The sequence below is a fragment of the Mytilus edulis genome, chromosome 13, assembly GCF_963676685.1.
Source record: "Mytilus edulis chromosome 13, xbMytEdul2.2, whole genome shotgun sequence".
Lineage (NCBI taxonomy): Eukaryota > Metazoa > Mollusca > Bivalvia > Mytilida > Mytilidae > Mytilus > Mytilus edulis.
In genome coordinates this window covers 66,118,161-66,133,658 of record NC_092356.1, presented here as the reverse complement: position 1 = coordinate 66,133,658, position 15,498 = coordinate 66,118,161, and the positions used below count along the sequence as shown (strand labels likewise).

Below are 15,498 nucleotides of genomic sequence, written 5' to 3'. Positions count from 1 at the left end.
CAACATTCATAATATCATGTTTTCAGGAAGACATTGAAATTTATTAATAATTATAATATATACTGACCGACTTTAGAAACGCAACACTAGATTATGTTTTTGTCATTTTTGAATGAATATGTCACCGTTAAAAGCAATGACTGCCTATAACAAACGCCAAAATGATTGTCAGAAAGGTCAACAAATTCTGTCTGACATATTTTGGGTTCTGTTTTACACCTTCTGATTTTGCATTTGTTCAACCCATTAATTAGTTTTGGTAATTATGCGGTTGGAATTTTTTGGCAATTCAGTTAATGGGAAACATTTATGGCATGAATCTGTACGCAATGGCACAACGGCAATTTGTTAAGCAGTTGACGTGCGGCTTTTAACATGTCTGGCAAATGACTTTGCGTAATCAAATTCTGTTGACAGTTTATTGTCATTACACGTTGATCTGTTCAGTGATGGCCAGCAACAAATCTTGTTTACTTGTATCGTTGTCGGAAGGACACTAAGACAAGTTTCTGAAGTAATACAGTATGGTTGCAGCACGTTTATGTTTTCATGTTGCAGTTTTCTTAAGGGCTAATTAAAAAATATATTTCTCAGTCTTGGCAAAATGGAGATGCAACATTGTTTAACTGAATTAAGTGAGGCAAAGGATTGCAAGAACTGTTTTACAAAGCAAAAAAACCTGAAACAATCTTTCATGGGTCCAAAATTTCGCTTTAAGAAATTCGTGTGACTTCAAAAATTCGGAAGTTCAATAACCACAGGTTAGTCAGATTTTGATTTTTATTTGTAAAGAGAAAGAAGTATGATAAGCATGCAAAGTAGTTGTAAAAAAATCAAACAAGATTTGGTAAAAAAAAAAATCAACAAAACGAGTGATGCGTTTTTAAAGTCGTTCAGTATATATATATATTTTACCATCATTGTTTTTTTCCCATCATAAGCCAATTATCGTAAGGGATGAATAAACGTAAACTCATTAAAAGAAACCAGCAACAATTTACAGACAACAATCAAAATCACCCTTTTTTTATTAAAGGTTCTTGACGTTGATTTAACCTAAGCTGTATGTGTTTAACGTGGAAAGCACGGGTTCAAAAAATGGACAAGATAATGCTGACCTTTTCAGCGCACCATATTATTTTAGCGAGATTTCTGTTGTTTAATTGCTAGTCTTGAGTAAAGTTTGAAAACTGTGACTTCATCTGTTTAGTCTTTCATTTTTTTTCCATTGTATCGTATACTTATTCAATTTATGATTTTTATTGGTTTTTATAAAAAGTTTTCTAACCCTTTAATTTCATTTGAAACGTAAGATGTATCTTATAATAGTTCTTCAATAACTAGTATTAGAAAAGGAAACACTATACCTGATTGTGGCAGGGAATGCTTCGTCCTTGGGTCACAATATCTACTTGAAATGTGTTTTGGAGTTGAATATGAAGAAAGAGGTATTGATGAACTTGGTAATGTTTCTGTCCTAGTTTTATAAAGGTCTGAATCCTGAAATACCTGTAAAATGCATTTAAGATTATTTTATATTTACACAAATAAGAAGTATCGCCTCTAAATGAGATAAGCTATTTGCATTTTCATTTGAAAGTATTTATTGTTCCTACTTCTATGATTGCTTTGGACGATTTTCCGTTTCAACATTAGGTGTTGTCACAGTGAATAGAAAATATGTTGTATGCGTAAGATAAATATTTAAAACTTTTGGGAGATACCAGAAAAAATGCAATGCAATGTGATTAAATTCAGAATATTTTGAGATGTCAGTAAGTATTTAATGAAAAACATGTAGAATGATATTAGCTAGTGACAAATTTTGTGCTAGTAATTTGATGAAGTTAACTTGTTTAAATTGACAACCGTATAAATTGTAATCATTGTTGAAGGTAAATAAAGGCAAAAGTGGTATACCGCTGTTCAAAAGCCACCAATCGATTGAGAGAAAACTATTCCGGGTTTCAAACTAAAAAGAGGGGAATACATCAACAATAAGAGGGGACCAACGGAAATACTATTCAACAAAAAACAAAAGACAATACAACATACACTAAACGAACTAATATATAACAACTGCCATTGGACATTTCAAAATTATTGGTGGGTTCAACCTGGTTGTGTGGCTAGGCAAACCCCGCGCTTTATAGTAAAGTTGATTATACCTCTAAAATGATGACATCACATGGCAGGAATACAGTACAAATAAATGCACTTTTTTATTGAGTTAAGTCATTCTAATTGACATCTTATGTTGGCAAACTCTCTGCTACACAGGATATGATGACTCTTTTTTAATGACTCAACACCTGCAAAACCAAAATCTGCAAAACGCCCGCATACATGTCTATCTATGGCGATCATGGTTTATGCATCGAAACCGAATTCAATGAGATAAAAAAATTCAATGAAAAACATATTGAAAAAAGAAGATGTAAAAATGATTGTCATTGAAACAGTTACTTGCCCAAATGAAAAAAGAGATGAAAAAAACAATGATGGTTGAAATTCAAACTTATAAAGAGAACGTAGAAAAGCACTTTTTTAAGTCAGAGGTATCTAGACTAAGTAAAAGAATAGACAGTGTAGAATTTCGGAATGCGAATAACTTAGAAAACAACGCAAACTTTCACAAAGAAAACAGACTTTTGAAAGAAAAGATTGAAAATAAGGGTAGGCGTGCAATCGAAGCAATGCAATTGTCAAACTGGAATGAACCATACTCAAGGAAAAAAATATTAAAATATTTGACTTTCCAGAAGAAAAGGGAGAAAGATTACATCATAGCTTTTTTCATGAGATAATTAACCTGGGTGTAACAATTGAACCATCAGAGATTTTAGCAGCACAAAGGATACCAGGAAAAAACGGCAAACCTATACCAATTCTTGTGAAATTTATGCGCATTGAAACAAAAATCTCTATATTGCGAAATAGAAAATTTATCAATGAGAAGTTAGAAGTTCGCATCTCTGACGATTTCACAAAATTGAACCATGGGCTACTTAATAGGTTATATCTGTATGAGGATGTCACCAGTGCGTGGTATTTCAACGGTCACATATATGGCACTAACAGCCAGGGGGAACGGCATCGTTTTGACATTTATGAACATAAGGCAGAATCTCAACTCATTAGAATTAATTCGTATAATGACCGTTTCTAACATTTGTTATACATTTTTTTTAAAGTTGTTTATTATTTAATTTGTTGTTATCATTTAGAAATATCGTTCTTTTTTATATTGTTCAACAACAAAGTTGATACTTTCAACAGAACTTGTTTTATATATCTTTTAGTTTTACTTAAGCACAAAAATTATTTTCTCATTTTATTTATACTATGATGCTCTCGACAATTTTTGTTTGCGGGATTGGGGGTAACTCGAAGTAAAAAAAATTGAAACATTTAGAAAATACTTTGACATATAGATGCACATGTTTATGGTTTGTTCATACTGCTCTGGTATATTGGGCTTATAGATATTTATATTTATTATTATTTAAGCTATTTTTGTTTAACCACTTGATTATATTATGTCGACTATAACTATTGGTAGTGTAAACTGCAGGGTTTTATCAGAAACAGTTAAAAGAATTGATATACAATGTATTTACAAAATGATATAATTATATTAGTAGACACCCATAGCACATCTGAAAAAGAAAAACAATGGCTGCATGAATGGAGATATGTGGGGAAATTTAGTTCTTTTTCTAGTAAAAGTAGAAGGGTAGCTATTCTTTTCGAAAATACTTTTGAAATAAAAATCCATGCGGAAACTATAGACTTGTCTGGTAATATTATTATATTAGATGTCACCATTCAGGACTATCGTATAACTTTGGCAGCAATATATTGACCTAATATTGATGATCCAGCCTTTTTTGACAACATAACAAACAAAATGTCCCACTTTAGCAACTCATCGGTTGTAGTGGTGGGAGATTGGAATGTTGTTCAAGATTATGAGATGGACACATTACATTATAGAAGTGAAAATAACCCCAAGTCAAAAGCTAAGATACATGAGGTCATACATGGCCTTGATTAATTAGATATATGGCGCCTCCAACACCATTTTAAAAAGAGGTACTCATGGCGGGGTCCAAATCGTAAACAAAGTCGTTTGGACTACTTCATGATTACCTCTGGTATAGAAGCATTTGAAGTTACATCAGATATAGGAATTAGTAATAGTTCGGATCATTCTCCTGTATAATTATGTATTAATTTAAAACTTTCATGCCAGATTAGAGGGACTGGTACATGGAAATTTAATAACAGTCTTTTGAAGGAAACTGAAATGATTGAAAAAGTTATTGGGGATATCAAAACTGTCATTAAAGAATATGAGTCTGATCCATCCATTGATACTGAGACAGAGGATAAACAGTTTAATCAGCTTTCATTGGATATGATTAAGATGAGAGTTCGCGGATCTGCAATCTCATCTTTCCCATTTCAGAAGAAAGACCAAAATAATTACGGAACAAAATTATTATACAAGATATTAGTATTAGTAATTATTTATTTAAGTTGTTTGATTGAGTTAAGCCTGCCAATTGATATTTTATCGTGTGTTTTTCTTTGTTGTGGTGTTATGCTATTACAAAATCTGACAATTTTGCACAATCTTTAGCGTGAAAAACATTCCGGTGACACATAATTTTCATTATCTTTTTGAAAAAGCATGATAAAAACATCATTTTGACAAATTATCAAAAAGTTCTATTAATTTTAAATAAGACGCCCCAGCCACATTAACGTTTTCTGAATCTGGCGTCGTAATTGTTTTTTAATATTTTCTTGATGAAGTATTTGCAATAGAAACTAGTAATCATCTCGCAGTTTATTAGTCTTTCAAAAAATTATGCCAAAAACTACGAACCATATCCTTGTTATTCCTTGCTGTTGCTTTGGAATCTTGTTCTTGTTTCAGTATAACAGTTTGCAGCTTGGTGTTTTTTTCTCGTTCCCTATTAAAAATAATATGGAGCAAAACATCAGTATCCGTCTTACAATACAACATATATCAGTGTACATTTAATTCAAATAAGGTCTATTTTTTGGTGGTGGTCCTGTTTTATAGGTATTAAAACATTTTTGTATTGTATTTTTTATAACGGCAATTCGCGTTGGAAGATTATCGTAGTATACTAAACTAGTTTTTGATTATATATTCTCGGCATGGACATACTAAAAATACTAAATTTAGATACAATACGGGTAAATTAAAAGACCCTTTAAATAAACTTATTCTAAAAGGTTTTCATTTCAACACTGTAATCAGATTTTCAACAAATACTGTTTTATTGGCATAAATATAGATTTTGTTATCAGTAAATTAAAACCAATCTAATATTGTACATTAACGGCTCTACAATCTGTCGATGCACATATTTTGGCATTGCGCAATAACTTTTGTTTTCTCTTAATGTTAATGACGTCTAAACTAAACTTAACTTAACATGACTTTTGATGTGTAATAATTGATACTTGAGTCTAAGATACATGATTTTTGAGTTTATTGTAATTGGCTTTGGACCAGCTATCAGTAACTGTGATTTTTTTCATATATAAACTTAAGTGTATTTTGTTGGATGCATACGGCTGCATAAATACCCGGATTCGTCCAGTGTGTGTTTTTTTAGTACTTGCTTTCTTGCTTTGAAACTATCTGATGAGTTTGGACCTTTATAACTGATTTTTATATAGTTTGTTCATTTGTTTATTACACCACTTTCACAGGTTAGGGGAGGGTTGGACATTCTTAACGTCTATGTCATTAGGTCACTTGTCGACAATTTTAGATCATCTTCCTATTAAAAATATATATATTGTTGTATTAATATCAACAAAACTTAAAAGGCATAAACAGAAAATTAAGTGGAATTGAAAATGTAGGCTGCTTACGATGGAATTAATGGATTAGTTCGAACATTTTCATTCAATTCATGTTTCGCTTTAAACATAAATTTTGATATTTTTGAATAGTAGGTTAAATATGCAACTTTTTCTTTAATTTAACACTGAAACATTTGTACAAACCTGTTATACTGATCAGTTGCTTCACTTAGTTGCTTTTTCAAATTTTCCTGAACTTTTACTGCTTTGTAATTGTCCTCTTCAGATGTCATTAACCTGGCTTCAAGAAGTTTAATCTTATCTTCAAACTCTGTCGTAATCTTCTTGATATTATCAGCAGCCTCTCTGTCAAGAATATTTGAAGTATTAATTAATTTTTTTCATCTGAAGCTTAATCAATGCATATAAAACTACTGAACTGAATAATTATTAGATGGATAAATAAAAATATAAACTTTGGACTAGGAATATACCACAATAAATCGAAGAGGGGCGAAAGATACCAGAGGAACAGACAAACTTATAAATCGAAAATAAGCTGTCAACGCCATGGTTAAAAATGAAAAAACTAACAGAAAATAGAACTACACAAGAAACATCATAGAGAACTTAAGACTGAGCTACACGAACCCCACCCAAAATTGCTCCGGAAGAGTAATCAGGTCCTGTTTAATTTCACATGCTTGTAAATAAATGTGTTTACATATCTGCAGATAATATATTTACGATGTCGTCGATATTTATAAAAAGAAAAAAAGATCCGAAAGATATCAAAAGTGATATATCAGGTGTTCAGAAAAGGTGATCAGATCCTATTCCACATTGGACACTCGTCATGTTACACATGTTAGTAAAAAACGGTAATAAGTATAATTTGGTAGGTCATCTTCGAGGAAAAGAGGACGGGATTAAGGTAACGACAGTTGGAAAATGTGAAACAAGATATTCCGTAACGACAAACAACCTCGTGATGCCGTATGTAGAATTATCAAATAAACGATTTCCACTTCATCACATAAAACATTTTTTTCGTTAGCTTCCTTGTGAGCATCAGTACTCTAAAGAAACCATAATAGGAATTGAATCCAATGGGCGATTTATATATATATACATCTTATGATTTCAAGTGTTTGGCTTTGAGCGTTTCTGATGAAGGTAAATCCAGAAAAGTAGACTATCAGTCCCCGAGGGTATCATCAGCTCAGTAGTCAGTACTTTGGTACTGACATGATTTAACAAACTTTACTAAAATTGTCAGTTTATAAATTTTGAAATTATTTTAAAAATAAGGTTTCAACTCCCCCAGGCAAAATTGGCTTTAAATGAATTTGGCTATTTAATTTAGGTATTTTTGACATATAGCTCTTCAACGGTTTCGGTACTTATACATCTTCGGATTTCAAATGTTTTGCTTTGAGCGTTCCTGATGAAGGTTAATTCAGAAAAGCGTTTCGGACGCAAGAAATTTTTAACATGTTGTTTTCAATTATTTACATCACTGGGTAGATACCTCTTCTGGTGGACTATCAGTCCCCAATGGTATCATCAACTCAGTAATCAGTACTTTGCCATTGACATGACCGCGCTGAAGTACGTCCATTATTCATAGTTCATTATTCATTATTCAATAATGAATAATGAAATAAATCACTATTCACTATTCAATATTAAAAAATGAATAATGAATAATGACATAGTTTATGCTTCATTATTCAAATTGAAGCGGTGAATAGTGAAATAAATATAAAAAAATTGACTGTTGACACTATAGCTCTCTTTTGATTCGCAATGACCATAAGAGGGTTTACGGAGGACCTAAATACCACAACATGCGTAAAAATGAGGAAATATGAAAAAGAAGATGTAGTATGATTGCTAATGAGACAACTATCAACAAAAGACCAGAATGACACAGACATCAACAACTATAGGTCACCGTACGGCCCATACCGCATAGTCAGCTAATAAAGGCCCCGATAAGACAATGTAAAACAATTCAAACGAGAAAACTAACGGCCTTAATAATGTTAAAAAAATTAACGAAAAACAAATATGTAACACATAAACAAACGACAACCACTAAATTACAGGCTCCTGACTTGGGACAGGCACATTCAAAAAATAATGTGGCGGGGTTAAGCTGAGTATAATCGGTATGTGCCGCAATGACCTTTATAGAGGTTACAGAGGGATTAAATGCCAAAATACGCGTGAAAATTAAGAAATAGCCAATTTTGAATAATGAAAAGGAATATTTTGAATAATGGAATGAACTGCTATGACCCTTCAACCCTTAATTACAGATATATATTATACCTCAATCGAAATCTTATTAAGAGAGGAACAAAAGGTATATAGTCAATATGTTCCGCAACACATATTAGAGGAGTAATGAAGGACTTAAATATTGAAATACGCCTGAACATTGAGAAATATCAAATTTTGAATAATGAAATGGATATATTGAATAATGGAATGGACTGGCAGGACCCTTCAGCCCCTAATTACAAATATATATTATATCTCAATCGAAAGCTTATTAGAAGAGGAACAAAAGAGGTATATAGTCAATATAGTCTGCAACGCATATTAGAGGAGTAACGAAGGACTTTAATATCGTAATACGCCTGAACATTGAGAAATAGCCAATTTGAATAATGAAATGGATATTTTGAATAATGGAATGGACTGCTATGACCTTCAGCCCATAATTACAGATATATATTATACCTAAATTAAAATCTTATTAAGAGAGGAACAAAAAGAATATAGTCAATATGTTCCGAAACGCAAATTAGAGAAGTAACAAAGGACTTAAATATCGAAATACGCCTGAACATTGAGAAATAGCCAATTTTGAATAATGAAATGGATATTTTGAATAATGGAATGGACTGCTATGATCCTTCAGCCCCTAATTACAGATATATATATATTATACCTCGATCGAAAGCTTATTAAGAGAGGAAAAAAGGTATATAGTCAATATGTTCCGCAACGGATATTACAGGAATAATCAAGGACTTAAATATCGGAATACGCCTGAACATTGAGAAATTGTCAATTTTGAATAATGAAATGGATATTTTGAATAATGGAATGGACTAATAGGACCCTTCAGCCCCTTATAAAAGATATATATTATACCTCGATCGAAAGCTTATCAAGAGAGGAAAAAACGGTATATAGTCAATATGTTCCGCAACGGATATTAAAGGAGTAACGAAGGACTTAAAAATCGAAATAAGCGTGAACATTGAGAAATAACTTATTTTAAATAAAGGAATGCTGCAACTCGTCAGATTCTTATTAAGGAAAAAAATATAAAGCAAGTCAAAGCTTATGGATGGAGGAATAAACTCAGTATAATCGGTATGTGCCATTACAGAGGTTACAGAGGGAATAAATGCCAAAATACGCGTGAAAATTAAGAAATAACCAATTTTTAATAATGAAATAGATATTTTGAAAAAAAAATTGAGGGATTTTTTAAAAAGTAGGGTTTATCCCTCCCAACGACAAAATATTCGTGTCTAGGTGGTACTTTCTTTTTATGAATCGAATCACTACACATTCGTTAAAAAAGTCTTTTAGTTTGGATGGACAATACTTGCATATAGTTTAGAAAATTCAAATATTTTAAAACTGTTGCAAGATGAAAGAGTTTTAGACCTGTAGAATAGGCAGTTTCACAATAACCTTGAAGTCCGGCTTTGATTGCTCAAAAAATTGCTGTTAGTTACTAAAACATAGGTTTCATGGAGGACTTGGAAGACCCACCAAGAGACCATTGTTTGTAGGCCATACTTGTGTAGTTTAGGTATCAAATACAGTGATGAAACATCCAGTTCTTCATCTTTGGTTGAATTTTCTAAAGAGCATAAAACAAACCTATTCAGGATTTCCTCATTGGTAGGTGTCGTGGGGGTATATGAAAAGTTTCCAAGTAAATTGTCAATACCTAAGGCATGTTAAAGAAATGTATGTTATGAGATTGGTCACAAAAACGATGATGTTTGCGGTTAAATCTGTGGGGACAAACTAAAAGACTTGTTTAACGAATGTGTAGTGATTCGATTTATAAAAAGAAAGTACCACCTAGACACGAATATTTTGTCGTTGGGAGGGATAAACCCTACTTTTTAAAAAATCCCTCATTTTTTTTTCAAAATATCTATTTCATTATTCAAAATTGGCTATTTCTTAATTTTCACTCGTATTTTGGCATTTATTCCATCTGTAACCTCTGTAATGGTCATTGCGGCACATACCGATTATTCTCAGGTTATTCCTCCATCCATAAGCCTTGATTTGGTTTATATTTTTTTCCTTAATAAGAAGCTGACGAGTTGCAGCATTCCTTTATTTAAAATAAGTTATTTCTCAATGTTCACGCGTATTTCGATATTTAAGTCCTTCGTTACTCCTGTAATATCCGTTGCGGAACATATTGACTATATACCTTTTTTTCCTCTCTTAATAAGCTTTCGATCGAGGTATAATATATATCTGTTATAAGGGGCTGAAGGGTCCTATTAGTCCATTCCATTATTCAAAATATCCATTTCATTATTCAAAATTGACAATTTCTCAATGTTCAGGCGTATTCCGATATTTAAGTCCTTGATTACTCATGTAATATCCGTTGCGGAACGTATTGACTATATACCTTTTTTTCCTCTTTTAATAAGCTTTCGATCGAGGTATAATGTATATCTGTAATTAGGGGCTGAAGGGTCCTGCCAAACCATTCCATTATTCAGAATATCCATTTCATTATTCAAAATTGGCTATTTCTCAATGTTCAGGCGTATTTCGATAATTATAAGTCCTTCGTTACTCCTCTAATATGCGTTGCAGACTATATTGACTATATACCTCTTTTGTTCCTCTTTTAATAAGCTTTCGATTGAGATATAATATATATTTGTAATTAGGGGCTGAAGGGTCCTGCCAGTCCATTCCATTATTCAATATATCCATTTCATTATTCAAAATTTGATATTTCTCAATGTTCAGGCGTATTTCAATATTTAAGTCCTTCATTACTCCTCTAATATGTGTTGCGGAACATATTGACTATATACCTTTTGTTCCTCTCTTAATAAGCTTTCGATCGAGGTATAATATACATCTGTAATTAGGGGCTGAAGGGTCATAGCAGTCCATTCCATTATTCAAAATATCCATTTCATTATTCAAAATTGACAATTTTTCAATGTTCACGCGTGTTTCGATATTTAAGTCATTCATTACTCCTCTAATATGCGTTTCAGAACATATTGACTTTATATCTTTTGTTCCTCTCTTAATAAGCTTTCGATCAAGGTATAATATATATCTGTAATTAGAGGCTGAAGAGTCATAGCAGTCTATTCCATTATTCAAAATATCCATTTCATTATTCAAAATTGACTATTTCTCAATGTTCAGGCGAATTCCGATATTTAAGTCCTTGGTAACTCCTTTAATATCCGTTGCGGAACATATTGACTATATACGGGTTTTTTTTTCTCTCTCAATTAGCTTTCGATCGAGGTATACTATGTATAACTGTAATTAGGGGCTGAAGGGTCCTGCCAGTCGATTCCATTATTTAAAATATCCATTTCATTATTCAAAATTAGCTATTTCTCAATGTTCACGCGTATTTCGATATTTAAGTCCTTCGTTACTCCTCTAATATGCGTTACATAACATATTGAGTATATAACTTTTGTTCCTCTCTTAATAAGATTTCGATTGAGGTATAATATATATCTGTAATTAGGGGCTGAAAAATCATATCAGTCCATTCCATTATTCAAAATATCCATTTTATTATTCAAAATTGGTTAACATGTTTAACCCCGCCACATTATTTATTTATGTGCCTGTCCCAAGTCAGGTGACCTGTAATTAAGTGGTTGTCGTTTGTTTATGTGATTCAATTTTGTTTTTTCGTTCATTTTTTTACATAAATAAGGCCGTTAAATTTTTCGTTTGAATTGTTTCACATTGTCTTATCGGGGCCTTTTATAGCTGACTATGCGGTATGGGCTTTGCTCATTGTTGAAGGCCGTACGGTGACCTATAATTGTTGATGTCTGTGTCATTTTGGTATTTTGTGGATAGTTGTCTCATTGCATTGGCAATCATACCACATCTTCTTTTTCATATTTCCTCATTTTTACGTTTGTTGTGGCATTTAGGTCCTCCGTAAACCCTCTAATGGTCATTGCGAATCAAAATAGAGCTATAGTGTCAACAGTCATTTTTTTTTTATATTTATTTCACTTTTCACCGCTTCAATTTGAATAATGAAACATAAACTATTTCATTATTCATTATTCATTTTTTAATATTGAATAGTGAATAGTGAACTATTTCATTATTCATTATTGAATAATGAATAATTAACTATGAATAATGGACGTACTTCAGCTCGTTGCTGACATGATTTAACAAACTTTGCTAAAATTGTCCGTTTATAAATTTTGAAATTATTTTAATACTAAGGTTTCAACTCCCTCAGGCAAAGTTGGCATTAGATGAATTTGGCTACTTGGGTATTTTTGACAAATAGCTCTTCAACGGTTTCGGTACTTAAACATATTTTGATTTCAAATGTTTGGCTTTGAGCGTTCCTGATGAAGGTAAATCCAGAAAAGCGCTTCGGATGCATGAAATTATTTAACGTGTTGTTTTCAATTTTTTATACTATGCACTGCTGGAATGTTGCTGAAATGAAGTTAGAAAAATTAATTTGGGTTCCGCGAAACCAAGTGTCTTGCCTAATTTATGAATTAACAAATGTTTTAAGAACTTTCACTGCAGATTGTGTGTAATGTGAACTAAAGTTAAAGTCCATATATAAGTAACACTAGAACACAACCGTGATATCGCGATTCCGTGACTAAATTAAAGTATATAACTATGCGTAAGCCTTATTATAGTATTGGTATTGTCATTTGATAAAGTCATGCCGATTATAAGATGCACAGTTTTCTCTGCTTTCAAAATTTTTCTGTTTGAACCCGTCGACCTGGAACTTATCAATTATTGGTAATATTAATTATTTGGAAAACAAAAGGGCCTGGAATGGAGTATTTTTTAATCAACAGCATTTTCCTATATTAGTTAAAAATAAGGTTGAATTCTTTGATTCGCTGTTTTTCGTCATGCCGGCTAACAAATTGAAAACTGTAACTATACGCCTTAATTTTAGTCCATCTTTGAAGTTATCGTATTGTTATCTTAGAAAGTCATACTGATTAAAATGCTACAATAGGGAACAATGTGACAATGATTGAATTTAGAAGTGTCAACCCTGTGGTTATGACCCGTGTATATAGAAAAATCCTAAATACACAGTTTGGTGGTGCGCCTGTCAGACTCGGAACGTACATATTAGGTAATAGGTAACAGGTGAATATACTATTGGTATCGGAGTCGGATTCGACCCGGAACGTTAATTATTGGCATTATTAATTAAATTGACAACAAAAGGGTCTGGAGTGGTGTCATTTTTAATCATCACCATTGTCCTATAATAGATATTAGCTATATTGTTGTTTTTACCCCATGACGGCCGACAAATTGAACCTCGTTATTTTAGTATTATAGATACGGAAAAACTGGAAAATTAATTTTTACAAAATTTCCTTCTTGATACTAGCTTTTGATCATGAATAAGCGTCTGTCCAAGGTTGGTAGAAATCTAGGATAGTTTAAGAAAGTTATTAAAAATTTTAAAACTTTAACCACAAAGTGAATGCAATATTCACTGGCAGAAAAATTAAGTCAATTTATAAGTAAAATACGAATAAACAGGATTTAAAAAAAAACATATTGGTGGATACTTTCTTATGATCATAAACAAGCTTCAGTCCAAGTTTGGTAGAAATCCAGGATAATTTTAAAAAGTTATTAAAATTTATGCAAATATTATAATACAACAATACTTACTTCGTAACTTCATTTATTGTTCTTTGCTTGATTTCTACTTCAGCCCGTAATTCGCCAAACTCTGTCGTCATTTTAGTTAGAGCCATTTCTTGTTCCTTCAATCTTTGAAAATAAAGCATCTAAGTTATTATAGTTTAGTCACAGCATTCGATAAATTGATAACGTGCATCACATTGTTTTACTATCGCATTTAACAACACACAAAAGAATCGTGTCAACTAGACCTTCGTTGATACGATAACTGCAAACGACAATGCAACGCACACAGAAACAAACTTTACGATAACAATTGCCATTGCTATTAAACGAAAGAAATATCTGTATTAATGAAACATTATTAGACCAGAGTTTTAATAATAATAGTAATAATAATTATAATAATAATACAAAATATTAATAATAATAATAATAGTAATATCTTTATTTAAAGAGAGTAACTCATTTGGATTAAACCAATTTTCAATAAGGCTCTCTACGTACAATGTTAACAATATGAATAAAAAAAAATTATCTACTATTACACACATGTAAACAATAGACGTATATAAAGTAATATAACAACAACAACAAAAACACCTATGGTATACATTGTGGCTTAAATTTAACACTTTTAAAAATAAAATGACTTGTAAGAGTTTTTGAATGCAGATATACTTTTTGATTTTTTAATTTGACTGGACAGCTGTGAATTCCACACTTTTGGACCACTAAAAGAAAAACTTGATTTGTATAATTCTGTATTTGATTTAGGGACAATAAAATTGTCCGATGAAGAAAGTCGAGTATTGTACGATTGTTTACTACTTGTAGGCACAATAAGATTGGATAAATATTTTGGTGCCAGTTGGTGTTTTGATTTATACATTAAAAATGATTTGTGGTAAAATATTCTCTTAGTAACAGGAATAATTCCAGATTCCTTAAAAAGTTCAAAAGATGGTTTACGAATATCGTGTTCGTTTAAATAATTCTAGCTGCCCTTTGTTGCAATTCTAGTAAACTGTCAACTAAAAACTTGTTACAGTTTCCCCATACTGAACAACAGTAATCCAAATGTGGAAGAATATACGCATTGTAAAATAGAATTCGTGCATTGTGATTCAAGTATTTCTTGATTCTTTTTAATAAAGCTAATGAAGAATTAACTTTTTTGATTATATGATTAATTTGATCATACCAAGAAAGAGTTTTGTCAACAAAAATACCCAGGACTTTTTCACAGTGACTTTCATTAATCTTTTGGCCATTAATGGATACATTTAATGTGTCATTACACATCACAGACAGTTTTTGTTTTGAATCTATACACATTCAGTCAGGAGTCTACTTCGTCAAAATTATCTCCCCATTACGCCAGTTCATTTTCACAATCGTAGAAATGGGAGCCATTGTAGGGATGACGCGCTACCAATATTGCTCTTGGAAACCGATAAATTTATCCACATTGCACCATTACGATCCTTATATGTCAGTTGTATTTTAAAAGACAAATGTATCAACTAACTAATGAGCATCAGTTAATGATCTAGTCTGCATTGATTCAACTTAAAACTATTGTCTGATCGGTTGTCAGGTGGAATTTTCGAAAATTCATAAACATTTAAAAAAATTCTAATTAAATATTTTGTGGAAGGGCCAACTAGATTTTTTTAAGTGTATGATGACTATAAACCCTAGTAA

The 15,498-nt window shown here is 31.6% G+C and overlaps 1 protein-coding gene across 1 annotated transcript in view; it reads right to left on the bottom strand.

Annotated features, from left to right (window-relative positions):
• The window catches only part of LOC139500620 (uncharacterized), a 63,948-nt gene extending 50,033 nt beyond the window's left edge, over positions 1–13,915 (bottom strand). Inside the window, exons 1-4 of the mRNA XM_071289370.1 lie at positions 13,819–13,915; positions 6,055–6,216; positions 4,895–4,982; positions 1,368–1,509 (exon numbers count right to left, since the gene is read on the bottom strand). Coding sequence (XP_071145471.1) covers positions 1,368–1,509; positions 4,895–4,982; positions 6,055–6,216; positions 13,819–13,904 — 478 coding nt within the window. The 5' untranslated portion in view covers positions 13,905–13,915. The remainder of the gene's footprint in view (positions 1–1,367; positions 1,510–4,894; positions 4,983–6,054; positions 6,217–13,818) is intronic.
• Positions 13,916–15,498: the final 1,583 nt, after the last annotated feature.